Below are 25,924 nucleotides of genomic sequence, written 5' to 3'. Positions count from 1 at the left end.
TAACTCCATGGCTGTATCTAATGGGCGTCAAGGGAGCATGCTAGAAATATTCTACTACTTTTTCTTTAATTTTCCCTAGTCATTCCTCTTGCCAAAAACCCAAAGTGTGCTCGTCAAAGAAAAATGTTGCAGTCTGCAACGTTGAAAGGTGACCCCAGCAAAACCTGCACGGCCGGCCTGCGTTGCCTCCCGCAACGCTACCCACCGCCGTTTCTCTTCCCTTCTTTCTCCCCACCTCACCTCACCTCACCACACCCTATTGGGCACATGGGCACCCTTTCTTGAAAAAAAACTGCCCTTTTTCTCTTCTTCAGAGCTCATATCCCTCTCTGAGAAGCTCATCTTTTCTTGCCATCCGGCTGTCATCATGAACAGTCTGGTGGCCACACCTCCTGTTCCTCCTCATTTCTACGAGCACTCTCGATTCTCTCCCTCCCGTATAAGTATGGCCTCCCTCCCTCTTTCCATCCCCTAGTCCATGGCCTGAACCATGCCCAGACAGCTTTTCTGCAGACATTTTATGGAAACCGAGCTGACCAACCCTTGCAGTGTCGACACCTTCATCATCCTACACCAGCCGCAAGCGGAAAGCCGATGATGATGGCAATGACCACGATGGACGCATGTCCGCCTCTCCTACCAACTCGCCCGCCTTTACTCCTCGTCAGCTCCCTTCTTCCTTCCGCAACATCAAACGATCCCGACCAAATGTCTCTGGCAGACCTCTTGCTCTTCCCCGTCTCCTAGAGACCTTGGACACCGATGCCCTCCGAACCGTCGTCCGGACCATGTGCGAGCGTCACCCCCAGCTGGCCGATGAGGTGGCCCACACTTCTCCTCGTCCAAGCGTCTCCTCCACCCTCCAGGTCCTTCGGAACTATCAGGCTGTCCTCCAGTCATCTTTCCCTCTCGGTGGCAATACTGAGTCCGACTACGCCTACAACAGAGTTCGTCAGCCACTCACAAACCTCCTCGAGGCTCTAAGCGACTTCACCCCCAACTTCCTCCCTCCCAACGAAACACAGCCCTCCGTCTCCCTCAGCTACTTGGACGGAGCCACGGATATCATCCACGCCCTGCCCCGCTGGAGCACACCACAGAACAATATCGAACGAGACTCGGCCTACGATGAGATCTGCAAGGCCTGGATCCTGGTGATCCGGGAGGCAGGAAAGCGTGGCGGTGGCATCCAGCTGCAGTACGGAGGATGGGATCAGAAGCTCGCCAAACACAACCACACATCGGGAGGCAAGCTTCAGGCCGCCATCAACGAACTTGGCTCGAGCCTGGGGTGGATGAATGGACCACAAGATTCCCAATCTCACAGCCCCGGCGGCAGCGAACTTGGCTCTATACGGGACCAGTTGTTCTCCGGCACCTATGGCCTCGGAACTCCCGTCAAAGTCGGTCCCTGGTGAATAAAGCACGAAAAGCAAGAAAGCCAGATGACTCAGATCAGCGGCCTCCTCACCTACATACACCCCCTTTTTCGAACTCGATAATACGGCACACCACTACCTTGGTTAAACCCTGCTTGGAATAAACACACTCCATACATCGCACCCGGATGGACTCACGTTCCCATCCTCGCTCACATCACGCTCTTCGCTCTCACGCCGTGAACCCCGCCCGACGGTCTTGAATACACTTATCCGACCGCACAATATTCCGACGTATGCCACGATCACGATAACTACTGCATGACCTTTAGAGAATCCACATGGTCTCAGATTGGCGTTTTATAGTATGCAAAGGCGAATCACCTGACAACTTACTTCCATGTCTTCCTTTTTCTATTATCTTCCCCAACTTTCGCCCTCCGACCTTCCGATGTTGCCCTAAGTGGTTTTCTGGGAACCATTGGAAGAGAATGATTCCTTTTGCTATGGCGACTGCGTCCTACGCACTCCTGTCTCACCTTTTTCAATTTCCAATGAATTTTCGAAAGCTCGCCTGCTTTTTTTTCCGACTTCGTCGATTTCTAACCTCTCTTGTTCTTCTTTTTCCCTTTTGTCATATCTCGAGTTGTCGGTTTGGCCCAGTTCTCGACCTCTCGTTTCCTTCCATCCTCTTCTCTGATTTCATTTGTTCTCCTTCATTGCGATCTCGGATGGCGTGTTTCCTTTGTGATTCGATCGATTTTGCACCGTCTGGAGTTTTGTATAGTCAACAATTCATTTACATCGGTACTACTTAGTCTGATTCTTCGCCTTTGTCCAACATTAAATATTGTATCCTTTACTTCGTATTCGTATTTCAAACTAGACCAAGTCTTTGACCTCGTCTCGACGCAGGATAAGGATTCTAGCACACCTCGGCAACCATGGTGGCTCTGCTGGCGATTTTCCAAGTACTGCCATCAATATCAAATGTCTTGCACGCTGATTCTTGGACGCTGATTCAACTCGAAAATGATCATAAAACATCGCTATCGCTAGTTTTCCAATCTGATCTCACGCCTTCGCGGTTGAGCTGGATGATACTCGAAGAGAAACAAAAACAAGTTGCGTATATACAAATGGAATAGCCATCACCCCAAAATAATCATCATCAGCATCATTAGATGATGGCACGCTTCACAACCCGGAACAACCAACTCGCATCCTCCCATCCACCCTCCTCCCCAGGCTTCTCAACAACAACCGGCTCACCCTCCGCAAGGGAGACAGAATCAATATCAGAATACCGATCCAGCTCCGCAGAGGCCATGGACAAATTATCATGAACCTCATCCTGCTCGAGACTACTTCCAGCCAGCGGCTCTTCAAACGTCACAGTCGTAGTAGTAGGCGTAGTCCCAATGCGCGTCGCAGCCGTCGACGAAACACCCGGAGCAGGCCATTCCTCAACGCCAAACAGAGTCCACTCAACCAGTCGATCAATCCAACCCCCCCAACCCAAATCCACGCTCACGTGTAAGTCGCTGCAAATCAGCTTCGTCGAATTCATCCGGCGTCTCATCGGTAGAATAATCGTATTCGGACTCATCATCGCCATATTCCTCTCCATCCCAGTACTCCTCATCCTCTTCAACGCCATCCCCGTAATAATCATCTCTATCTCCATCTCCATCTCCATCCCGCCGCTGCAACGAAGCCATCTCCGCCCGAATCCGCTCATCCACAAAATCAGCCTCAAGACCTGATCCCGAACGTTCAGCTGAACTTCGCCCCCGTACCTCCGGGGTAATCGCGCCCGCACTAGAAATCTTACCCTGCGCCACAGGCCCCGTAGCCCCAACCGCCACCATAGACGATGTCGACGCAGTAGTAGTAGTGGTAGTAGTAGTAAGTGGCAAAGTAGTCATAGTAAGACCAGCCCGACTCCCCCGTCGACTCGTCCCTCTAGATCGAGAACTCCGTCTAGAAAGAGTCATCCCTCCTGGCGTCGACGCACCGGACCCAGGCCGAGACTTTCGCGATGACCCCGACTTCGTGCGCCAGTGGTGCCGATGATGCGGCGCCGTCTCATTGTCGATGGGGATCTCGGAGACGAGACTGGTCGAACTTTCGCGCTTGGATAGCCAGCTTTGGCCTTTTTCTTCACGGGTCGAGGAGGCGAGGGCTATTCCGGCGCGGAGCATCCATTCTGCGTCTGATTTGGTGGTGTGGGGTTGGGCATGGGCATGGCTGTGGGCGGATTCGCTCTGCTGTCGGCGTATATGGGGTGAACTGGATGTTTTCTTATGCTGATGTTGACTCTGGTGGTGGATTGGGAGAGAGAGTTCCCTGGAATGCGATTGCAGGTTTAAATCGCTGAATGTTGTGGCGCGGCTGGAGCTTTTGCTTCGGTGGTGGTGCCGGGTGCGAGATGTACTTCGCGAATGTGAGAGGATGGGTGGAGTGCTGGGGACGGAGACGCTGGAGAAGTACGAAGTTCGTGGGGGTGTTTTGGATCCGCTAGTTGTTGGTTCGAGAGTGTCGCGTGGACTGAAGTAGTCTGTTGGTTCGATGTCGTCGTCTATGGGGAATCGGGGGGTGAGTGGAGCGAGGGAGACGTGGTGGAGGTTGGGGTATGAGCGTCGGGAGCGAAAGCCCCCTGGGTTGTTTAACTAATGGTTTGTTAGATAGGTGCCAGTGCCAGTGGTTGATAGCCTCGGGGTTAGGTGATGGAGGGTTACTAGTAGCATACTAGTAGTATACTTACCTCCATGGTGTGGTGAGGAAGAGAAGAGGACTCGGAATTGTCGAGATGTCTAGAAATGCGGAGGTGCTGCACGTGCGGGTTGGCATGTGAAAACGGCCGTGCTCGGTTCAAAATGAATCATGCAATACGGACGGTATGTTACTATCGTAGGTGGAATTAGGATTCTTTATTCGATTTCACGTTAATAGGCTTTCGGAGGGGTGGCAAATATGGCTGCGAGATGTTGTCACCCGATCTCTGAGAATATTCTGGAGTAGTACTACTATATACTATAAGTGGTCTGACCGAGGGAACATCACTGCATCCATCACCCCACCTGCATTACCTCTACGACTAGTAAACAAGTTGAACAACTTCAAGTTGAACTTCCAAGATTCTTGGATAATGCAAGTACTAGTAGACTCGGAGTGAATTGAACTTGAATCTAACACCCATGCCTACAACTACCGAACAAATCCCAGAATAGAACAATCATAACAATCATTTATACAGAGTGGCTAAAGTATCATCTATAACACCGTGGACCTCAAACAGAAATCACGAGCTTAAAGTCTCGAGTCTTGAAAGTCCAGCACACCAGCCCCCTTGCTTTTCAAATCCTCCAGAACATTATATTCCATAATCCACTTCATCCGCTCCCCCAACGCCTCCGGGTTGAAGTTATTGGTCATCTGGTCAGGGCTATCAGAGCTCGCCAGCTTACCAGCCTCGTAGCTAGTCTGCGTGACACGGTCTGTCCGGGGCTTGCGGAGATCCTGGTAGAACTGGAAGGCTGCGACGAGATCATCTCCCTTCCAGTGGCGCAGAATAGTCGCGAGGGCAATACCAGACTCAATAGCCATACAAGTTCCTTGACCTATTCGATACAAGTTAGTCAATTGGATCGGTGGTAGGGGAGGAGACGTCAAGCCACAAAAAGTGACGAACATACCTTGATGAGGCAGCGTAGAGTGAGCCGAATCACCCAGCAAAATAATACCCGCATCCTTCTGACCCTCCTTCATCTCGAACCACTTATCCAGCGGATCGCGCACATAAAGCGCCTGCTTCAACATCTTCCCATCCGCCGAGCCCTTACGCAAACCGGTAATGATATCCTGCACCTGCGGACACCAGTCCTTAACATGTTCCTGCAAACTATCGATATCAGAGCGAGACATCCAACTCTCCGAATCCCACGCATCAAGCGGCTCAGACATAAATCCAATAACAGCCGCACGGTCAGTCTTCGTCTCCTCATTCCCGATAGGAAGAATCAGAACGTGGCACTTCGGACCGCGGAAATTGACCGTCTTCCGAAGTAATTGCGCCGTCTCGGATGGAAGGTCCTTGTAGTCTACAAAGCCGCGGTAAACAACCTGGCCCGAGTAATTCGGTGAGTCTCCCAGACCCATATCAAGACGGACATTCGACTTGATACCATCGCAACCAATGACGATGTCTGCTTCGGCGGTGCTACCGTCCTCGAAATGGAGGGTATATGGCGCAGTAGCGCCGTCCGTGTTTCGATCAATTGATGACAGTCGCTTGCCCAGGTTAAGAGAGGATTCAGGAACACGCTCCTTCAGTGAATCCAGTAGATGCGCGCGGTGCAGTAGCCGGGCGGGCGGTTGCGAGAATTCTTCAATGTGGCCGAGGTAGTCGCCGGTCTGGTAGCTGTGATATTCCATGTATGAGGGTAGTTTGCGGCTGGACTTTGCGGTCATGCTTTCTTTCAGGCCGAAGGCGTCGAGAACGCGATTGGCGTTGGAAGTGATGTTCACGCCGGCGCCGACTTCGCCGAATTGGGGTGCTTGCTCGTAAAGCTGGACGTTTTTCAGTCCGCTGTAGAGGGCGGCGTTTAGGAAGGCTGTGCCTCCTAGGCCACCGCCGACAATGGCGACGCGCTTGTCTGCGAAACCCATTATTTCAAGATGTGGGGGTTGTATGTGCGTGTGATGTGGCTCCAGGCTTGAGCTCAAGTTTTTCGAATGCAATGCAGGTGATATGGTGGGAAATATATGGGCAGGAAGGACTGACGAACACGAGATATATGTAGTCAAATAGTTTGTATTGCAATCGGGAGTACCCCGCCTGTAGAATGACTGATCCGATGGTTTACAAGTTGGAGGTGGCTTTTCGGAGCGTGGAGAGAGTGTGGGGGGGGATTGGCAACCTTGCAAGCTGTCACTCTTCCGAGGACTTTGGCCCGGATATCCCGGTCGATCCTACGGAGAAATAGGCACTGTTTGATGACCGGATAGAAGGAGCCGTGTTGATCATGTACTAAATATATCGGATTGATTTAGTACGGTAACTAATGATCATGATGTTATATTTGAAGTACGTAGATGCATATTCCTTTTGCCGGACCGAGATCGGCTGCAGTGGTTACCATTCTCATATCTAGTACATATGATCTATCACATTCGAGTTCCTTATTTTCTGCATGCCCAGGTGGGAATAGCAAGATCAAAAGCTATAATCCGTAATACAGTCGACTGTCCTACCTCATACAAAACATAACGAATAAAGCTTGGTTATATTCCTCAGCCCCGGCAGTGCCCCTCCCTCACCGTGGATGCCATCGGAAGCCCCGCCACATAACCAGCCTGGCAGCATCCGATGGCCCCACTAACCATCGGATGGGCACAATCTTATCAGTTGCTTACCGGAACTAGCGGCAGAAGTAGTACCGTACCCTTGGTCACTCTAGGGTACGGGGTATTCGAAACCCTGGCATGCCGAGCCACCAACTTTATGGAACCTTAAAAAGAGAATAATCATCAACGTCATTGGTGCTTCCGAGTGGAGAGCCTCTATACGAACGGAGTCTTACGGGTCTCGGGAAGATTTAGTGGATTTTTTTGTTCTTTCTTTTTTTTTAAAAAAAAATGAATAATTACATTCGAATGAAAAGCTCTATGTATATTCCCCGAAAACGTCAACTCCCGAAATCGCTCAGAAGGAGTGAACACAAGAAGAATATCCCTCCTCAGACTTTTTTTGTCGTCCTTTATTTTTTTGATTTTATTGTTGGTGGGTATTGTTGGGATGTCTCCATCTACTCCACAATCTTGCCCTTGTTCACAACAAAGCCCTCCAGAGCCGAGATTGCCGCCCACAGACGGTTCTCCGCCTCGGGGAACACCAAGGAGCGAGGGCTGTAGAAGACCTCATCGCTCACCTCCTCCGGGTGGCGGGGCAGGCAGTGCATGAACTTCCAGTTCTCCTTGGCACCACCACGCTTGGCCAGGTCGGCAGTGATCTGGAAACCTTCAAAGGCCTTCATGCGTTTCTTGGCTTCCTCCTCCTGGCCCATAGAGACCCAGGTGTCGGTGACCAGGATATCGGCGTCCTTGACAGCCTCCTCGGGGGTGTTGGTCTGGATAAGCTTGCCGGCAGAGGCAACGCCTTCACCAGAGCGCTGGATCAGGTCGACCATGTCGGCGGGGATCTCGTAGCCCTTGGGTGTGGCGACGTGCATGTCAACACCCATCTTGGTCGCACCAATGGCCAGGTCGAACAGGACGTTGTTGGCATCACCAATCCAGGCAATCTTCAGACCCTCCAGACCCAGACTGGAAAGATTGTGGGCCTTGGGAGTGAAGGATTCATAGATAGTCACAAAGTCGGCAATAATTTGCAGAGGGTGGAAGGAGTCGCAGAGGGCATTGATAACGGGGACGGTGGAGTGCTTGGCCAGATCAGCCACGTCGGAGTGCTTGGAGACACGCGCGACAATGCAGGAAACCATGGAGGAAATGACGACGGAGGTATCGTAGAGAGACTCGTTGACGCCGAGCTGGATATCTTCCTTGCCGAGGAACATGGGGTGACCGCCCATCTGGACAGTGGCAGCTTCGGTCGAGACACGAGTACGGGTGCTGCGCTTGTTGAACATCATGGCGACGGTCTTACCGGAGAGGGCTCCAATAAGACTTTGCGGGATAGCTCCGGACTTGATAGCGCGCTTGTGGGAGGAGGCATTGCGCACCAGGGTTGCGAACTCCGCGGGGGTCAGGTCTGCAATGGAGAGCAGATGGCGAGGGGCGAAAGGAGAGGTTGGAGGAGAGGTTTGTGTCTGGTGGGCAAATCGTCGAAGACCATTAGCCTGAAGAGTTCGACTCAGGGAAGAAGAGGTGGAGCCGGCCAATTGAGTTACACTTTGGGCGCCATAACGGGCGGCAGCTTGAAGACCGCTAGCCATTGTGGACTTGGAGATAGGAAATACAGGAGGTGCAGGTGGAGGTGAGGGTGTAGAGTGGGTGTGTAAAGAGAGAGAGAGTGAGAGTGAGTGGGTGAGTGCAATTGGGGGTAGAGGGGGGAGCGGTGGGGGAAATTGAAAGGGACCAGCAATGAGTCAAATCAAATCCGGAGGAAAATCATGGCTGGTGCTGTTGGTGCAGTTGCCCGCGGTGCACTTTTGCTGGTTTGCTGGTTGCTCCACTGGTGACTGGTGGGTGCTGGGTCGGGGCTAACCTATAATAGCCTAGTGCACTCCTAGTACGAACGCGAGTGGCCGGCCTCGGCGCCAAGTGTTGGCCTGAATCAGGTGTCGAGTCGACATCATCGGATCTCCACACTTCTAGTCCCCGTTATCACTCCACTATCTCCATCTCACTCCCCCTCCAGATCACTTTGTCACTGTCACACAGGAAGAGAGAGGGGGAAAGTTACTTCTACTATTCAAACTCACTACGACCATATCAATACACTCATGACGGAGGCGAGCAGGCCCTTGCTGGACGGGCAGGCCCGCTCCTCCTCTCCCACCCCATCCACATCCCCATCCCCATCCCAACAAAGACTAGGAACCCGTCCAGACCAGCCTCGCCGATCATTTGAACTATCTTCCGAATCCACACCACTACTGCATCGCCGCGATGATGCCGCAGCCTACGGGACTGAACGACCTTCCTCGTCTGCATCTCGAAGATCGGCCTCGACCGAAGGAGGCGCTCAGAAGAAACCCAGCCGAGTGCGATGGCCGACCATCATATCTCTTGCTTTATTGACGACCGGAGTCCTATCTATTTTGATCTTCGCCTTTGCCGCGCCGGCTGTCGTCAAAGAGTATGCCCAGCAAGCTGCAGTATTCAACCCCACCGCGCTATCAATAGACTCAACAACTCCCGATGGTGTTCGCGCCCGTGTCCAGGGCGAGTTTGTCATGGATGCGAGTCGTGTGAAGAGTAACTCGATTCGAAGATTTGGCAGAATCGCCACTTGGATAGCACGGGAGGTTGAGTCGGGCGAGTCGGACCTTGAAGTTTATCTGCCAGAGTACGGCAATGTTCTCGCTGGCACGGCGAAATTACCCTCTATCAAAGTGAACATCCAAAATGGACATGAGAACCACCTCGATTTTCTTACCGATTTGGCGGCTGGAGACGTCGAAGGTATACATTCGATTGCTATGGATTGGATAGAAGGCAGACTGGATCGCCTGAGAATCCGTGGCAAGGCTACATTACACCTGTCGACCGGTCTCATTGCCCTCGGCGAACAAATAATCACCGACACAATCACATTTGAAGGTAAATGATCTTGATATGCCCATTTGCCACCATAGCACTAACATGAACTACATAGAACATGACTTCCCCGCCCTACCTGTGATCAGCCTCACGAGGTTCAACGTACATGACGCTAAAAATGGAGCCATGGCCGTTGATGTGGCTCTTACTGCAAAGATTGATTCGCCTATCGCACTGACAATACCACCTCTTGGATTCGACGTGCTTGTGCCCAACTGCTCACCCGGCGAGCCGCTTATCATGGTTGCCAATGCCTCCACAGCAGAGGTAACAGTTCATACCAACGCGCCAACTAATGTCAACGCCAAGGGTCTGATCAAAAGAATACCCGATGAGTTGACGAGCAGCTGCCCGGGAGGAAGGGACTCGCCTTTGGATCTATTAGTCTCGGGCTTCATTCAAGGCCAGGAAACCACCATCTTTGTTCGTGGTGCGGAAGCTCCACTGGCTCAAACACCCGACTGGATAGCCACTCTACTGCGCAGTGTCACCGTGCCATTCCCTTTCACGGGACATGCTTTGGATGACCTGGTCAAGAACTTCACCATGACGGATACACATTTCTCGCTCCCTGATCCTTTCGCTGAGCCCAATACACCAGAAGCACAGCCATCGGTGTCGGCTGTTATGAAGGTTCTCATTGGCTTGCCAGAGGAGATGAACTTCCAAGTCGATGTTCCTCGCGTTCGAGCCATAGCGAATGTGTTCTATCGAGGTAACCAGCTCGGGGTCTTGAACCTCGACAAGTGGCAAGATTCCAACTCGACTATGACAGAAGACGAGGATGGGTTGGCCGCACTACTGGTAGAGTTTGCTATAAAGGACGCCCCATTAGAGGTGACCGACAGTGACGTATTGTCGCAGGTTGTTCAGGCGATGCTGTTTGGTGACAAGGCAGTGGTTCTGCACGTTGCTGCCACCGTAGATACAAAGGTCGAGACTGGCCTGGGCCGCTTGACAGTACGTGGCATCCCGGCTTCTGGGGATGTCCCTGTGAACAGTATGTTCTCGTGATTTCCATAAATTAGATATATAGTACAAACTTGAATCTAGCTTTGTTTATTTCGGTCATTGACTTGCTCCTAGCTCCAACCGGCAACCCGCTTGATCATCTAAATCTTCGTGTGGGTTCCTTGTCTTTGAACAATTCTACAGAGTCATCGCTCTCGGCCTCAATTGAGGTGAACTTTACAAACCCTACAAGCTACTTGGCAACGATTCCCTTTGTCGACTTGTTGGTGTTATACAATGGGTCCTCCATTGCCCATATCACTGCCCGCAATATAGATGTCCAACCCGGAAACAACAGCAATATACCGGTAGAACTTTCCTGGAGCCCATTGGAGATGAATGGGACTGATGGTGTGGAAGCTGGACGAACCCTCGTTTCTTCCTACATATCAGGTGTGCATTCCCAGATGGCCCATTAACCTTGTATCATGATCATGACTCTAAATCTCATTCCAGGTTATAACACAATAGTCTCTGTTCGAGCCCACGAAAGATCAATCCCAGCCATTCCTCAACTAGGAAAGGCATTGTCAGCTATTCCTATCAACATTTCAATCCCCGCCCTATCCACACCAGGATCCCCCAACCATGGAGAACATGAGCCGCATTTCATCCAGGATGCAACGGTAAGTACCACTCCATCGCTATCTCAATCTATTTACTCCTTCTCTATCCCTCGAATCCGGCAATGGCAAGGGCTATTCTTGCTAATAGCGGGACTTCTATAGCTTCATCTTTGGTCATCAACCACTGATTTCACCCTCTTCTCGCCATTAAACAGGACGAGCATCACAATCACCTCAATCGAGGCGACTGCCTATTACGAGGGAGACGAGCCTCTGGGCAGGATAAAGTATTATAAACCTTTCGACGTCCCGCCGGGTATATCTCAAACTCCGCGTATTCCAGTCGACTTGATACTGGGTGGCGTTGGGTACGACGCTCTGCGCAAGGCACTCGGACAATCGCTAGAAATGGACGCGGTGGCCAAAATTGGGATCAAGGTTCTGCAGTACACCGATATCGTGCTCTATCGGGGTAAAGGGATTGCTGCAAATGTTAGACTATAGGTAGTGGCAGTGTTGAGGTATGGACGCGGCCGATCACGGCCATTTGATTATTTGAGAAAGGAAAGGGAGGAGACTTTTGACGGTTCGTTTCATATGCCTACAGTATTGCTACAAAAAGAACTTGAAACGCATGCAAAAGGCCAAGATAATGAGACATTTTACATCAACTAGGAGAACCACGAATATTATAGCATGGAATCGAGACCTGAAGCTCAAGGCGGCGCGCAGCAAATAAACCAAATCATATTGGGTATGTAGATCTTTGAATTGGTGGGTTTGGGGTAGATATTTAGCCAGGGGGCAGGGTGCTGGCATCGACAACGTCAGCGGCCTCCTTCTCGAGGTCCTCGTTCTGCTCGGACAGAGGGGAACGGGGCAGAGCCATGAGACCGGTACGGGTGGACTCAAGGATACCGAAGGGACCGATGAGCTTGAGGAAGGAGTCGATACGGTTAGGCTTGGCGGAGCTATTTGGAGATAAGGTCAGTAAGAGCTGCGGGAAGGTGGACCGAGAGGACTGGGGGTCAGCTAGGACTTACAGCTCGACAATGCAGTTGTTGGTACTGATGTCCAGGACCTTACCACCGAATTGGTGAGTCAGGCGGGTGATGGCATCCAGATGCTCATGCTTGTGGCGCAGAGCTTGAGACTGAGGCAGGTTGCGGGGGTGGTATTCGATCTGCTCGAAAGAGTGGCCCTGCTTGGTCTTGTCCAGGTGCTCAGTGGGCATGGTAATCTCGCGATGGTGCTGGAGGAGCTCCTCGAAGAACTCGGGGCCCAGGATGGAGACCTTGGCGAGCAAAAGCTCACGCTGCACCAGAGCCGACTCGGTGTAATCCAGAACAGCCCAGACGGGAACCAGGTCATCCAGCTGGCGGCGAGCCTGCTCAACCACGCCGTCCTGACCCTTCAGCACAATGGTCATGCGGGAGAGATCCTCGACCTCGGTGTTGCACACGACCAAGCTGTCAATGTTGAAGCCACGGGCGGCCAGAATTCCGGACACACGGGATAGCACACCGGGCTCGTTCTGAACGAGGCAGTTCAGGATGTGACGCTTGGGTGGGTTGGAGGGAGGCACGGGAGTCTCGTACAGAATGCTCGAGACGGCAGTCGGGGCATCCCATTGAGGCGAGGCATCGGAGACCGGCAGAGGCAGGGGAGAGCGACGGTGCAATGCCTTGTATGCCAGTGCTGAGGTCGAGCTAGAGGAAGAGCGGGTGGCATTGAATCGGGGCAGGGCGGTAGCAGTGCGAGATCGACCAGCAGCAACTGCGGAGGAGAACAGCGACGCTGACGCTGCTAGCGTCGAGGGGCGTCTGAAGGCCATGACTACTTTAGAATTGGAAGAAGTAGTGCGATGAATCACTCCAGACTCCCGATGGGTTCTCCGGATTCTTTTTGCTCTTCCGACCTCGGCGAGGCTGACTCACCACCAACGCTAGTCCATTTTGGGAATAACCTTTATGCAGCTCCACGTGACTAGGAATTTCCGGGCGCGAGGAATATCAAAGCAATTTATCGTCAAACGTGAAAGTGCCAGTGATCGTGCCTTTGGGGAAGACTGTCTCCTACACACGCCCATTATAATTCCCGGGAGCTGATCCAATCTACTCCCAATTGGAAGTGTAATTTCCACTGGAACAGGATTTATTGGTCATCCTTTCATTCTCGACCGCCTTCTCTCCATTCGCCAAACTTGGGACCCTTTCGCAAATTACCTAGACCTTTGTCTCTGTCCCCCTGTCACCTTACCTCGCTTCTACCTCACCATGGCCGACGACGAGCGCAAAACCAAGCGATCTCGCTTCGACCAAACCGAACCAGAGCCTCGTCGCTCCCGATTCGATCGTCGTTCGCGATCGCCATCTGCCAAACAATCTGAGTCCACTCGTACCCGCAGCCCGCTCAGTCGCGAACCCAATAGCCCTGCCTCTAAACCTCCCACCGACCCTGCTGCGGCAGCAGGTATGCCTTGAACTTTTCTCCCAGCCCTCTGAGTGATCTCCTTTCTAACAAGTATCGTTTGACTAGCTGCCGCTGCGGCCAAGATCAACGCCCAGCTTCAAGCCAAGAAGGGCATCCAACATGTTGATGTCCCTCCAATCCGTTCGGTATATACTTGTTGCTTCTGGAAACGTGGCTATCAATAACTGACTGACTGACTGTCGCAGACCGACAGCCCAGCAGGAGAAAACTCCGCTGATGCGGACGGCAAGCCTCGCGAGTCGTATGTTACGGATGGCGACTACATCAAGGATCTTGAGATCAACGATCTGCGCAATCGCTACACCTTGACGAAAGGTTCTACTCAGAAATTGGTAATTGCTCCTGTTGTCGTTAGCTGATTCTCCAGTCTTCCTTTGAAGATCGAGTGCACTGCCTTTGCCGAGGTCTATTCGCAAACTACCCTATTTCCTTTGCTCTCATACCCTTGTGTGGCTGGCTGAAGCTTACCCAATCCACTAAATGCATAGCATCTCACAAACCCTCTTTTGCAACTGCTGACCTCCGCTGCGTGACTTATAGATTAAAGATGAAACTGGCGCCGGTACGCCCTCTTTCTGTTATTTTGACGAAAAGATTTATGACTTACTGTTTTACAAGATGTCACGACCCGCGGAAGCTATTTCCCAGACAAAAGCATGTCGACAGCGGCTGTAAGTCATCTATTCATCGCGAGATTGTAGGGCATTCCTGACCACACTTCTTAGAACCCCCCCTCTCTATCTTCACATCACAAGCCAAACCAAAGAAGGCCTCGACAAGGCCGTCGAATTGATTGACGATATGATGAAAAAGGAACTCCCTAACCTGGTCGACGAGCGTCGGTTCCGCCGACGGGAACCCGAACAGCAGGTTGAGCGGGATGAGTACGGCCGTGTATGGAATTGCATTTTTCTACTTTGGCAAAGCAAAGCAAAATGACTAACTATTTACAGCGCAAATGGCCGGATGAGCGTATCCCAATTGACCTGGAGCCCATTCCCGGATTCAATCTGCGTGCCCAGGTTGTTGGTCAGGGTGGTGCGTATGTGAAGCATATCCAACAGAAGACCCGCTGCCGTGTCCAGATAAAAGGCCGTGGCTCTGGATTTATTGAATCCAGTACTGGCCAAGAAAGTGACGAGTCGATGTTTTTGCACGTTGCGTGAGTACCAACATCCCACCCCAACTCTTATTAATGAGATGGGAGCTCCAACTAACCCTATATCAAAGTGGTCCGGATGCCAATGATGTCCAAGAAGCAAAGGCACTGTGCGAAGATTTGCTTGCCAACGTCCGTGAACAATACCAGCGCCACAAAGATAATCCGCCTCAGTACAACAACTACGGTGATCGCGGCGGCTACCGCGGAGGTGATCGGGGTGACCGTGGTGACCGTGGTGATCGCGGCGATCGCGGCGACCGATACCATGGGGATCGTTACCAAGGCGGCGGTCGTGGCGGTGGTTACGGCGGTTACAACGACCGTCATCAGCACTCGAACTCTCCTGCTGCTGCTAGTCCCGGTGGCCAAGGCCAGGCCGCTACTGGATCCGGTGCTACCGCCAACAGCGCCGCTGACTACAGCGCACAGTATGCACAGTACTACGGAGCTGACCCCTATGCCGCCTACGGTGGATACCAAAACTATGTCGCCTACTACCAATACTACCAAGCAGCCGCCGCTCAACAGCAACAGCAGCAACAAGCGGCAGAGACCGCTCCTCCTCCACCTCCTCCGGCGAGTGAGGCACCGCCTCCCCCTCCCGGTGGAGCCCCTGGTGGAGGAGGTAGCTACAGTGCGGTAAGTGCCATGTATTTATTTCTACCCATATCAAGCTGCTAATAACTCTCCCAGATCCCTCCTCCACCCGGCCTGTAGGTTTTATGACCCCGCCAATGTGATCAGGTTATTTTTCAACCTACGATGACAACCAACATAAAACACAAGAGATTTTGAAGTTTTGATATTCAAAAGTGAGGAAAGGCTAAGCGATTTGATCTTTTTATGCAATATTTGTGGGATGTGATATTTTGCTAAATAGGAGTTAATTGTTCGCCCGTGTAAACCCTCTTTCAGTTTTTCCCTGCTCCTGCAGTCTAATCACAGTCTTACTATGGGATATCTATATGGATGCTTATCTGTTAACTCAGGCCTCGGATTCTCCGCTTTGAAGAGATGCAGCTACTTACTAGTTCTCTGGTTTCGCACGTCTAATAATCTGATCATTATGAACAGTTCAATACCTAATCATGTCTTGCAGATGCCACTCGCTACCCATAGTAGGCATATGAAGAATCGCAGAAGAAGGGAAAGAATAGCTTGAAATTATGCAAAAACATGGAACCACCCATATAATATTACTATATACACAAAAGTTGAAGTCCCTTCATCAGTCATAACCTTCATACATGACCTCCATCCTGTAATCGGGCACCATCTTCCTCTTCCTCTTCGCCAGCCCACCTCGACCTTCTTTGCAAAAGTCACAAGCAAAGTCACAGGGCGACGAGCCGATTCCGATTGCCTGCGATGAGGGCGGCTGCTGCGACCCCATTTCCTCCAATTCAAAATCACCAAAAAGGTCTTTGATCATATCATGCCGGCACTTGGAAATACTGTCACAATAGCGAATCACCTTCTGGAAGCTCTCGAGCCGGGCCGTCTGGTTATTCAACAAGCTATCAACATGTTGTCTCGGCCCGCCGCGATTCTTAACATTTTCCGCATCCCGACAGAGACGGTCATGAATCCGGTCTCGTTCTTGCGTATTGTAGTATACGAGTGATGCAGCAGCTCGGCCGTCACGACCTGCTCTGCCAGATTCCTGGACAAAGCCTTCGAAACTGCGAGGCGGTGTCCAGTGCACCACGAAGCGGACATGTGGGTTGTCAATACCCATTCCGAACGCATTGGTTGCGACAATAATCGAGAAGGCTGGCGAGGCGCTCCCATCTTTGGATTGTTCACATGGTTGTGACGAGGTCCACAGTGTTTGAATCCGAGTTCGTTCTTGTGGGGCTAACCCAGCGTGATAAGCAACTGCAGACACGCTACTCTCTCGCGAAAGCTCGACAGCAAGCTGTTCTGCCATAGCGCGAAGCCCAACGTAGATGATGCCTGATACCGGTGGGAGTTTGGCGGCGGTTTCAGCGCCAATACGCGCGGCGCGTCGGGTTTGAATTGCCTTGAGCCACTTGAGAAGATTGTGGATTTGAGAATCTCCATCGTCGGAATAGTCTTCTAGGTATCGGACCTCGTAGTGGATGTTCGGACGAGCAGACGGCGTGTTGAATAGTCGAAGCTTTGCAGTGTCAAGACCTAGCATGTTGATTATGTCTGAGCGAACACGCGGCGTGGCCGTAGCAGTGAGTGCAGTGATGGGAACGGCCGGGTTGATGAGATTATTTTTGAACCAGCCCAGTTCTTGGTATGCTGGGCGGAAGTCATGGCCCCATTCACTGATACAGTGGGCTTCATCAATAGCAATGCGGTTCAATTGCTCCTGCTTGTGAACTACCTGAAGATTCCGGCGGAAACTATCAGTTTGGCAAAGCTCGGGCGTCACATAGAGAAGTCGAGTGCGAGGATGGCCCGAGAGCATATCGTCCAGGATGAGACGTCTCTCGGCCAGAGGCGTGTTTGAGTTTATAGTCGAGACAGCCACACCAATTGCCTGGAGGGCATTGACTTGGTCCATCTATTCCAGTGTCAATTGAAGAGTGGCATATTTAGAACAGTATTTCGCCTACCATCAGCGCAAGAAGAGGGCAAATGACAATAGTCACTGTCCAACCAAAGTCAGCAGGAAGCCTTCATTTGCGCGCCAAAATAGCCGGTAGTACTACTTACACCCAGTGCCCATGACGGCCGGAAGTTGAAAGCAAAGACTTTTGCCAAAGGAGGTAGAGGCCTGAAGAAAGACATCATGGCCTTCAGCGACAGCAGAGATCACCTCTCGCTGCAGTGGTCTATCAAATTGTTAGGGAATTTGTTGATTCGCGTCCGGTTGAATGGCGCTACTGACCGGAATGACTTTTTGCGGAAGACACGATGCAAGTAAAACTCTAGATCGGGCTTTTTTTCCGGAAGTACTCTCCGATTATCCATTTGGAAGCATCTCAGAGTGATCTGAATGATCAAAAAGTAGTGTTGAGGAGGTTACTTGCACTCGTCGCGCCGGCCCGAGCAGACACGTGATCACGTGAGCATATCCATATTTCCACTTTGGGACATCCAAACTTTTACCCGAAGTTACTACGGTCTAGTGTTCATCGATGGCCTATTAACAACTTCTAAAATATGGATAATGCTATCGTGATTAGTGAGCCGTTAAGAGTTAACTAAGTCATGTGTGGGCTTGGGCTTAATTGCGTAGGAAAAGTAAGTACATCATGACGTACAAGTTGGCACAGATCATGATACACACATAAAGACAACATTAAACCTCTTTGTTAACAACTCAAGGGCTTTCTATGATAACTCTCATTTGATAGAATGGAAATCATTCCCAGAAAAAAAAAAACAAGAAGAAAAAAAGATAGAACAAAGGTTGCCCAATTTTTTATGTTTCAGATTGTGGTCTTCTTTGCATTGATAGGCTTGCACAAGGACGGTCCCAAACCGATCCTGATTCAGCCTCAAATATCAGAAACGAAGAACCACGGTAGTCTACTTTGGTATGAAAAAACTTTCGCTTTGTTGATTTGAAAGGTATATTCTTGCCACAACCCACCAAAGCCCTTCGACTTTTCTCCGATCTCACTCACGAAAATAATCAAGTGAGCAGACATTCCAGAAATTCAATTGAAATAACATGATTCGTCAAGCTGACATCTCTAAATATGATATACATGTGGCATTTCTCAGACCAAAGCCCATTCTCTTCGGTGAAAAGGGCATTCACTGGTCTATCATGATTGCCCATCCGGGATTGGAATACGGCACCATGTACCATATAGTCCGAAGTCGAAGAGCAGGAAGTCTGTCTCATTATGAGCTCCACGTTCGATCATTCAGACCACTCGACGGTGATGATATTATAGACAAGAAGCACATTGCCACCCTTGCGTCGACACAGATTGACCGGTTCAATACAATCCTGGCTTCTGTGCCCTTACGTGATTCGCAAAATTGGAGTATTGGAAATCTTTACCGAGAGGCCGATGGATATAATTCGGAGCAGTGGACGATCGAAGTCATTATGGCTCTTGAAGATTGGAAAATGGTCCGTTATGGAACTAGCCTTTTTGTTGAGCCGGGCTCAACCGTTTTTTGACAATTTGAGATTAGAGATGGACTATATGCCATAAACGATTTCTTATATATATAATTTTATTCATTCTCTTTATTGCCTTATACCCAGGTGCCTGATTAAAATAAGGAAAGCATTGGTATATCTCAATTTCTCACCTTCAAATGCTTAGAGAATGACTCAAATAATTGGGAGGTTGCGATTTACTATGAACAAATGAGTTCATGCAACGCTAACCCCGCCACATCAAGGATAGAAAACACTGGTACTAAAAGGGTAATTGACACAGCCAAAGGAGTTATATTATTTCTCAGAGATCATCTCCTTGAATGGTATTTGTGAACCGGATGACCCTTGTGACTGTGGCGGGCGACGAGGCACACATGTAGTATCATGAGTCTGACTCATATCTTCTAGATGTCGAGTATGTCCTTCTTCCAAGCCCTGATCCATCGATCTTGTCTGAGAAGTCTGTGTTCGCTGGCCCGAGAACGAGCTAGTACCAGTGTTATCACTAGCACATTCAACGGCACCTCTTTGACCACTGCGGACGAAGCTGACGAGGCGACCGAGAATCGCAAATTCGAGTTTGAGTTTGATCGAATAGAATACACCTTTGAGTATGGTTTCGAGAATCAGGAGGGAGGCGTATTCTATTGAGAGAAGTCCCACATCCAGCAGGATGATAACGATATTGATAGTAACCAGCAAGTACATGCGCTGACGGCTCTTTTCTCGAAAGGATCCTTGGAGAAGTTTCACCGTCGCGATGATGTATATCAATGACAAGATTGTCTCTTGGACACTGAAAGCGGATTAACTTCTGACTTGAATTTCTCAAGTAGGTAGAGAGGAAACTTGAAATGGAAGAACTTACAAAAAGCCTGTCATTTGAAACTTTTCCACAACGTTGTAAGCTTTGACAAAGTTGTTGGTGTCAAGATCGCCGAATGAACCAAAGGTCACCACAGTGGTAGGAATGTGGAGGAAGATAGCATTGAAGATAATCATCCACTTGGTGTATAAAAGGATCTTGCTTCCACTGCCACCCGTAACGACAAGGTGTAGTCGAGACCATAAAACAACGGCTTGGCCTGTGACCATAACATACCACCCGATAGTCAACAACGAAAGAGAAGCCCACTTCGCGTTCCCTGTCAGGGTTCCGAAGAATTTGAAAGCATAGCCCAAAGAATAAGGGATCAGACTAAGACTCGAGATAAGAAGACTCCAGAAGTAAACAGTGGCATAGCGTGAAAAGGTCGAGAAAATAAGTATCAAAAGCTCAATGGCGTTATAAATCGTCAGGCCCGCGCAGAAAATAACGGTCGCTTTCAGCGCTAGGCTATTGCCCATATAGCTTCCTGTGACACCAGGTACAGCATTGGAAGCTGAATCCGAGGATTCCAGGTCGGCCATCGATTCGCGAGTCGCGCATGGCTGCCACGATTCATTTCACAGATTGGCAAGGGCAGGGTGGTATCGATTCAGGGGTTGTCGCCCCCGGGCGTCGATATAAGAATCCTTCGACATCAGTCACCAGTGGCGATTCTTGGGGCTACGCAATAGCTACACAATATCCAGCACGTCTCATTATTGGGGAAATTCCGCCCGTGCTAAACTTTCCGCCACCGCAGGGTGCTAAACGTCAGGTGATTCCCCGGAAGAATGGTTCTCATTGCCAAATCGGTATAGATCTGGACGAAACCGGAAAAGCTTAAAGTAACGCGAAAGCTTAAAGAGATCGGGGTAATGACATCCAAGACACTCCAGGATAGTGGTTCGTGATTGGTTGTATAGATTAACGCTGAATGCATACTCCGTGTGCTATGTTTTATGCTCTACTTCAAATTGAAAGGCTCTTTGAGGAACAATAGGGTTGACATGGTCCTTTATCTTCACTAGTACTATGTACTGCCCGCCTTTGTGCTCAATGGGAACTTGAAGATTGTTGTCAACTTCAAGTTGAATGAGGACTCTGCCTAGGTGGTTTGTAATAAAGACACAAAGCCCTGGTGATGACTTCAAATTCTGGCCTGGTTTAGTACTATATATGTTGAGTTGACGACCTCGATTTCTGCTAAACATCCATTCAAGCTGGCTTGAACTACAACACAACAATCCCGCGTCCAACCCGATCCAGCACAGCTTACCAAAATGTCTACACTAAACGGATCAGCATATAGTGTCTACGTCGCATTCTGTCGACCACGACATGAGTTCGCATCGCACTGGACCATCCTCCTTTCGCACCCCGGTTCAGCACTGTGTACATGGTACCACGTAGCCGGAGGACCAGCACGGAGCAAACCATATAGATTCGAGGTCAAAGACGTGCAGCGCCTGAACAATCCTAATTTTGCGGAGAAAATATGGATCTCCGGTATACCCGCGGACCACGCCTCAGAACTGGAAGAGATAGCCGAGAGTATTTCCCTGCAAGAGTCCCAGAGCTGGACTGTTCGGGTTATTCAGCGCCTTGAGCAACGAGGTCTTGTTCCTAGAGGTACCAGTGCTCAGTTTCTCGAGCCGTACGTTGGTACTAATTGAACCTCGGAATAGTTGTCATCTCATGCTCGGGAGTCACTAACCTTGCTAGTACATTTACTCTTCCAAGCCAAATCGATTTTAAATTTAATATCCCTAGGAGTTAAGCGCCTACCGTTTCTAATTGAATCCAAATGATGTACAAGTAGTGTTGTATTCGAACAATGATTCGCTATAAAAGAATCGGTATATGGTAAATCTATGAGTAATGTACATGAATTGGTGTCGGCGCGACATCTCCAATCTAAAGGTAATCTTTCTGAGATCTAAAGGGAATGTTTCTGAAGCTGGCGTTCAAGCTCGTCCCTGATGATAGCCACATCCACTGCATTTCGGTGAAAGGGGTCCCAGAGCTGCTGCATTTGTTCCCATGCCTCGATGACATCCTCGGGGTGGGTGCAAGTGCCGAACGCACGTAGAACATGAAGGATGGTCGAACGACCGACGAAAACCCCGTTTTCAACACTGCCCTCGAGCCGCGAGGCGTGTTCAACTTCGGGATCTTGAAGGTCGTTGTCCAGATACTTGGAATTGAGGAGGTATTCGGACCGCTGGTATTCTTCCATGCTGAGTTCCTGCTTGATGAGACCTCCTTTGCCCTTCATTCCTGATTGATCATAGGGCTCCGCGTGTGCATGGCTCTCAATGAAGTTCATTTCAGTTCCGAACTTCTCACTCGTGTTTTGCTCCGGGTTCGGATTCGTGGATGGCAAAGACATATAGAGCTCGTCGGTCGCCTCGGCCTTGTTCTGTATTGTAGGTGGTCTCCCCTTTGTTTGAGCCACGTCCGCCTTCTCATCTGCGCTCTTGGCCTTGGTCTCGGCCTCGACGGAATCCATTTCATCCGCAAACGGGTTGACCCATGTATTGAACGGTTGGCCAGGTCTCCCGAAGTTAAAAATCCTGGGGAGAAATCTGTCCTGTGATTTCCTCGAGTCGATCAACGCCCATACGTATGAGTGCCAAAGCAACCAAAGCCGATTTGCAGTCCATGTCTGCTTCTTGGTCTTGCCGTGGATACTGAACCCTTCAAATAGGGTGCTATAGATCATGTGGCGGGGTGGGGATTTGAATGTATTCTCCATGTCACGAATGATATAGAGAACTTTGTCAAAACGGCCAGTAGTGATGGCGTAATGTCGAAGGAGGATATGGAATGTGCGAGTATCGGGCGTCAGAGGAAGCGCTTCTTGGAAAGCACGGTAGTGGTTGGGAAGGGGATCCTTGAGGGCATCGGATAGCTTCAGCAAGCGGCCCAGCCGCTTGGTGGTCGATCGATAAATTTCAAACCGCGTTGAGAGCGAGTGACCCGTGACATCTGCTGGCAAACCAGTATCTTTCCTGGTGTTTTGTGCTAGCAGCATGCGCTCATAAATCCCCTCTGCAGTCTCAGTATCACCGGCTTTGAGGAATGCAGATAACAAGCCATTCAAAATAACCGTGTCGACAAGGTTTCCAGACTGAACGAAACGATCAAAAGTGCGACTGATCCCTTCTAAGTCTTGACGTTCTGCGTGGTAGTTGAGTTTGGGGATGAGGGAATAGCGCGTGGAGGGAATTCTTCGCTTAACCATCTCCTTCTCGAGGCGTTCGGCAATGCTGAACGCACCAGCTTTGATGGCTGAATCGTATAGGACGTTGAAAACCACTTCGTCAGCTTCAATGTTGGCATAATGCTCCATTTGTTGCCACAGTCCAATAGCTCGAACTATATTTTTCTTCTTGGTCCTTCCCTTGCCTGAACGTCGACCAGCGAAAGAAATAGCTGTAGTCCACAGGGAGCGCGACATGGGAATGTCACAAGCGATCATGTCGTCCACCAATGCTAGATAGCGACGAATATCAACAGGTCGGCGATTCGGAGGGTTGGCCATCTGCCGAAGGAGGGCACCACGGGTGCGCGCGGGTAACTTCTCGACTCCTGGTGAAGGTATATTTCGATAGAGTGAAAAGAGGTATTGGGAAGTGTTTTTCGGGTTGGAATGAACGGCTTCAATGAGTTCCGCAACGGAGGGACTGTCGACATCGTAATCGTATTTGCCTTCTGCAAGCCTTGGGGGGTGCGGATGTGGTAGTACGAGTTTCACAGCTTCTTGCCAGTCGTATTCCTCCCCGAGGATCTTCCTATATACACTGGCGGTCGAAAGATATCTTCTCTCGTCGTAGGAAAGGGGTTCTTCGGGGGTATTTGGTTCGTGATGGACGTCTGATAGTTGGTTGTCGGGGTGTGAGGGGTGATTAGGTGTTTTCGGATCGAAGTATTGATGCCAAATTGTTAGTAGCGATTTGCTTTTGTCGGGGATGCCGAGCTTGTTGACGCGCCCTCGGAATCCTTCCTCCCGGTATCTTTCGATGTTTTTATAGAAATATGTTTTGATCCATGCTCCTCCCCAGCTCTTGCACTAACGGTGCTGAGCTGGGATCGATCTTGTGACAATTGCAATCGCGGCCATGGCCCTGAGTACGCCCACGGCTTTGGAGTTGAGAGATTGTCACCATCCGTGACACTTTCACGGCGGTAGGTTCGCAATTGACTTCCTGGTATCCTCGGCGGTATCGCAGACAGATTGCGACACCGGGGCGAGTGATCATGGCAGTAACCAGCCAGGATGAGCGAACCAACAAACAGGTCCGCTACCGAGACGATAGATGGACGGGTATGACGAGAGGAGAATCGGCGTATAGAGACACGGGACGGAGAGGGCTTTGGGTGTTGCATCGAAGGAGAGAAGAGGAGCTCGCCCGCGACCTGGTTGGAGGAATTTCGCGGGCTCGACGAGCTGGGGAACCTATTGAGAGGAGGCATGAGAGGGCAGACATCGTGGGCCTAGGTTAGCCATGCATGTCCAAGTAGCGCCCAGGGTCCAGGTCAATCGAGCCGAGAGGCGGTTCGCGACCCACGAGAGTGAAAGGGGGAGGAAAGAGAGACACGAGTTGACTTGGAGAGATCGATGTGAAGGTGTTGGAGGTGTTTTTCGAGCGGACTTTGCAGCGGAGCCGCGCTGACCAATCGGGGCCGCGCATTCTCCCTCCCATCTTTTTCACTCCGCGTCCATCACCACCTTCACCTTTTGACGTCTCGCGATTTGAGCCCCAGCCCTGTCGATTCCCCGTCCGGTTCGACCTTGTTGATTCAACCGTCTACTCTATCGATATCGTCCATCTAGGGTCATCACATCGGCCCTTCTCTTCCCTCCCACCTCTCTCCCCGCCGCCATGGGCAAAATCAACCTCACAGCCCTCCGGGTACGACAGACTGCGCTCAACCAATTCGCCGCCGGAAAGATCAAGAAGTTGCCTCAATGGGTTGAGGTTGTTGGTGATATTCCCCCAGCTGAGGCTCTGATCCGAAACCGCACTCCTCAGCACCAGCTGGTCCGCCAACGCCTGCAGACCAACCCCGACTCCTCGAAGCCGCAGGTCGTCTTCGAGGTTCAAGAAAAGCGCCGCAAGCCGAAGAAGCCCAGCCGTCTATTCAAGCCCGTCGAACTTCGATACGAGGAAGATCAATTGCGAACAGAGTTCTTCCGTGATCATCCCTGGGAGCTTGCCCGGCCTCGCGTGGTTCTGGAAAGCTCCGGCAAAGACTTTGAGTTTCATGATTGGAGCCGGATCCAGCAACCTGGGAAGAAACTGGATGGAGAGAGGTATGTTCACCCTGTGGTTTACTCCAAGCTTAGTTTTCCCTTTGTGGTCGAGCTCATCATTAACGCATCATTTCTTCCTTCTTAACAGTGTTGTCCAACGGCAGCTTTGGCTTTTGAACAATGTCCCCGATATGACTAAGAGTAACGCATACGATATCGCTCGCCGCGAGTTCTACAAACTTCGACTAAAGGAGGACATTCAACGGCGGGTCGCTGCTGAGGAGGCCCAGGCAACTGGTGCCACCTTTGGCCCCTCCTATCTGGAAATTGGTATGGAGTTGGAGAGCGAGCAGCACGAAAAGTGGAAGACGTGGGCTCGCCTCGAGGCTCAAGTGCTGGACCAGCGTGTCGTCGCGATGTCTGGTGCTCCTGAACTCGCCATGGAGAGCGAGACGGAACGCCCGGCGGACATTGCACAGGAGACTGAGGAGTCGGCTTAGAGAATGGATTTCTCATTTCCTCGCTTCTGCTCTAGGCGTATTTTTTGATGGTCATCATGTATATTATTTCATTTTTCTGTTGGATGTATTCCCATAGCCATATTTTCGTGAGAGCAAATGGATCATTGATCTAGTCTAATCGCAAGAGTAGTCAATAAACCATAGCGGCCTAATATTTAGGCTGCTCCGAGGCTAGTTCCTAGTAATACCTACTCGTGGAATACATGTTAATAGTATTCTCCCCTTGATGTGTGAAACACGAAACACGCGGAGAACGACCGTTGCTGGAGCTCGGTCCAATCA

At 50.6% G+C, this 25,924-nt stretch overlaps 13 protein-coding genes across 13 annotated transcripts; 6 read left to right on the top strand and 7 right to left on the bottom strand.

The window, feature by feature from the left end:
• Window positions 1-367: 367 nt before the first annotated feature.
• Window positions 368-1,418, top strand: N7481_001117 (cut8/STS1 family protein; the record flags this gene model as incomplete). Its single annotated transcript, XM_057260336.1, has 2 exons — window positions 368-443; window positions 550-1,418. 2 exons carry the CDS (start codon window positions 368-370, stop codon window positions 1,416-1,418), a joined length of 945 nt encoding a protein of 314 aa, XP_057128168.1.
• Window positions 1,419-2,559: 1,141 nt separating this feature from the next.
• On the bottom strand, window positions 2,560-4,152 carry N7481_001116 (DUF3984 domain-containing protein; the record flags this gene model as incomplete). The annotated part of the gene is made up of 4 exons (XM_057260335.1): window positions 2,560-2,762; window positions 2,914-3,141; window positions 3,214-4,051; window positions 4,147-4,152. 4 exons carry the CDS (start codon window positions 4,150-4,152, stop codon window positions 2,560-2,562), a joined length of 1,275 nt encoding a protein of 424 aa, XP_057128167.1.
• A 539-nt stretch (window positions 4,153-4,691) lies between these two features.
• On the bottom strand, window positions 4,692-6,050 carry N7481_001115 (uncharacterized protein; the record flags this gene model as incomplete). Its single annotated transcript, XM_057260334.1, has 2 exons — window positions 4,692-5,002; window positions 5,078-6,050. The coding sequence occupies 2 exons, from the start codon at window positions 6,048-6,050 to the stop codon at window positions 4,692-4,694; spliced, it is 1,284 nt and encodes a 427-aa protein (XP_057128166.1).
• A 1,139-nt stretch (window positions 6,051-7,189) lies between these two features.
• argB (ornithine carbamoyltransferase) lies at window positions 7,190-8,335 on the bottom strand (the record flags this gene model as incomplete). The annotated part of the gene is made up of 1 exon (XM_057260333.1): window positions 7,190-8,335. One exon carries the CDS (start codon window positions 8,333-8,335, stop codon window positions 7,190-7,192), a length of 1,146 nt encoding a protein of 381 aa, XP_057128165.1.
• A 450-nt stretch (window positions 8,336-8,785) lies between these two features.
• N7481_001113 (uncharacterized protein) lies at window positions 8,786-11,746 on the top strand (the record flags this gene model as incomplete). The annotated part of the gene is made up of 5 exons (XM_057260332.1): window positions 8,786-9,665; window positions 9,721-10,665; window positions 10,752-11,069; window positions 11,133-11,302; window positions 11,405-11,746. Coding segments are annotated over 5 exons (2,655 nt in total), but the record flags the coding sequence as incomplete, so codon positions are not given.
• A 289-nt stretch (window positions 11,747-12,035) lies between these two features.
• N7481_001112 (acetolactate synthase regulatory subunit) lies at window positions 12,036-13,076 on the bottom strand (the record flags this gene model as incomplete). The annotated part of the gene is made up of 2 exons (XM_057260331.1): window positions 12,036-12,213; window positions 12,286-13,076. The coding sequence occupies 2 exons, from the start codon at window positions 13,074-13,076 to the stop codon at window positions 12,036-12,038; spliced, it is 969 nt and encodes a 322-aa protein (XP_057128163.1).
• Window positions 13,077-13,518: 442 nt separating this feature from the next.
• N7481_001111 (KH domain-containing protein) lies at window positions 13,519-15,614 on the top strand (the record flags this gene model as incomplete). The annotated part of the gene is made up of 8 exons (XM_057260330.1): window positions 13,519-13,714; window positions 13,781-13,860; window positions 13,921-14,067; window positions 14,276-14,406; window positions 14,437-14,629; window positions 14,689-14,897; window positions 14,966-15,536; window positions 15,591-15,614. 8 exons carry the CDS (start codon window positions 13,519-13,521, stop codon window positions 15,612-15,614), a joined length of 1,551 nt encoding a protein of 516 aa, XP_057128162.1.
• A 511-nt stretch (window positions 15,615-16,125) lies between these two features.
• Window positions 16,126-17,843, bottom strand: N7481_001110 (putative RecQ family helicase RecQ; the record flags this gene model as incomplete). Its single annotated transcript, XM_057260329.1, has 4 exons — window positions 16,126-17,433; window positions 17,486-17,520; window positions 17,586-17,704; window positions 17,761-17,843. The coding sequence occupies 4 exons, from the start codon at window positions 17,841-17,843 to the stop codon at window positions 16,126-16,128; spliced, it is 1,545 nt and encodes a 514-aa protein (XP_057128161.1).
• A 706-nt stretch (window positions 17,844-18,549) lies between these two features.
• Window positions 18,550-19,011, top strand: N7481_001109 (uncharacterized protein; the record flags this gene model as incomplete). The annotated part of the gene is made up of 1 exon (XM_057260328.1): window positions 18,550-19,011. The coding sequence occupies one exon, from the start codon at window positions 18,550-18,552 to the stop codon at window positions 19,009-19,011; it is 462 nt and encodes a 153-aa protein (XP_057128160.1).
• Window positions 19,012-19,290: 279 nt separating this feature from the next.
• Window positions 19,291-20,406, bottom strand: N7481_001108 (uncharacterized protein; the record flags this gene model as incomplete). The annotated part of the gene is made up of 2 exons (XM_057260327.1): window positions 19,291-19,792; window positions 19,865-20,406. The coding sequence occupies 2 exons, from the start codon at window positions 20,404-20,406 to the stop codon at window positions 19,291-19,293; spliced, it is 1,044 nt and encodes a 347-aa protein (XP_057128159.1).
• A 738-nt stretch (window positions 20,407-21,144) lies between these two features.
• On the top strand, window positions 21,145-21,537 carry N7481_001107 (uncharacterized protein; the record flags this gene model as incomplete). Its single annotated transcript, XM_057260326.1, has 1 exon — window positions 21,145-21,537. One exon carries the CDS (start codon window positions 21,145-21,147, stop codon window positions 21,535-21,537), a length of 393 nt encoding a protein of 130 aa, XP_057128158.1.
• A 263-nt stretch (window positions 21,538-21,800) lies between these two features.
• N7481_001106 (pentatricopeptide repeat protein) lies at window positions 21,801-24,340 on the bottom strand (the record flags this gene model as incomplete). Its single annotated transcript, XM_057260325.1, has 2 exons — window positions 21,801-23,880; window positions 24,000-24,340. The coding sequence occupies 2 exons, from the start codon at window positions 24,338-24,340 to the stop codon at window positions 21,801-21,803; spliced, it is 2,421 nt and encodes an 806-aa protein (XP_057128157.1).
• Window positions 24,341-24,750: 410 nt separating this feature from the next.
• On the top strand, window positions 24,751-25,621 carry rsm25 (mitochondrial 37S ribosomal protein mS23; the record flags this gene model as incomplete). Its single annotated transcript, XM_057260324.1, has 2 exons — window positions 24,751-25,181; window positions 25,270-25,621. 2 exons carry the CDS (start codon window positions 24,751-24,753, stop codon window positions 25,619-25,621), a joined length of 783 nt encoding a protein of 260 aa, XP_057128156.1.
• Window positions 25,622-25,924: the final 303 nt, after the last annotated feature.

Source organism: Penicillium waksmanii (assembly GCF_028829765.1).
Source record: "Penicillium waksmanii strain IBT 27052 chromosome Unknown utg000001l:1.0-4852451.0:1.0-4856178.0, whole genome shotgun sequence".
Classification (NCBI taxonomy): Eukaryota; Fungi; Ascomycota; class Eurotiomycetes; order Eurotiales; family Aspergillaceae; genus Penicillium; species Penicillium waksmanii.
The sequence above is the reverse complement of the archived record's forward strand: the minus strand, read 5'-3'. Positions and strand labels throughout refer to the sequence as shown.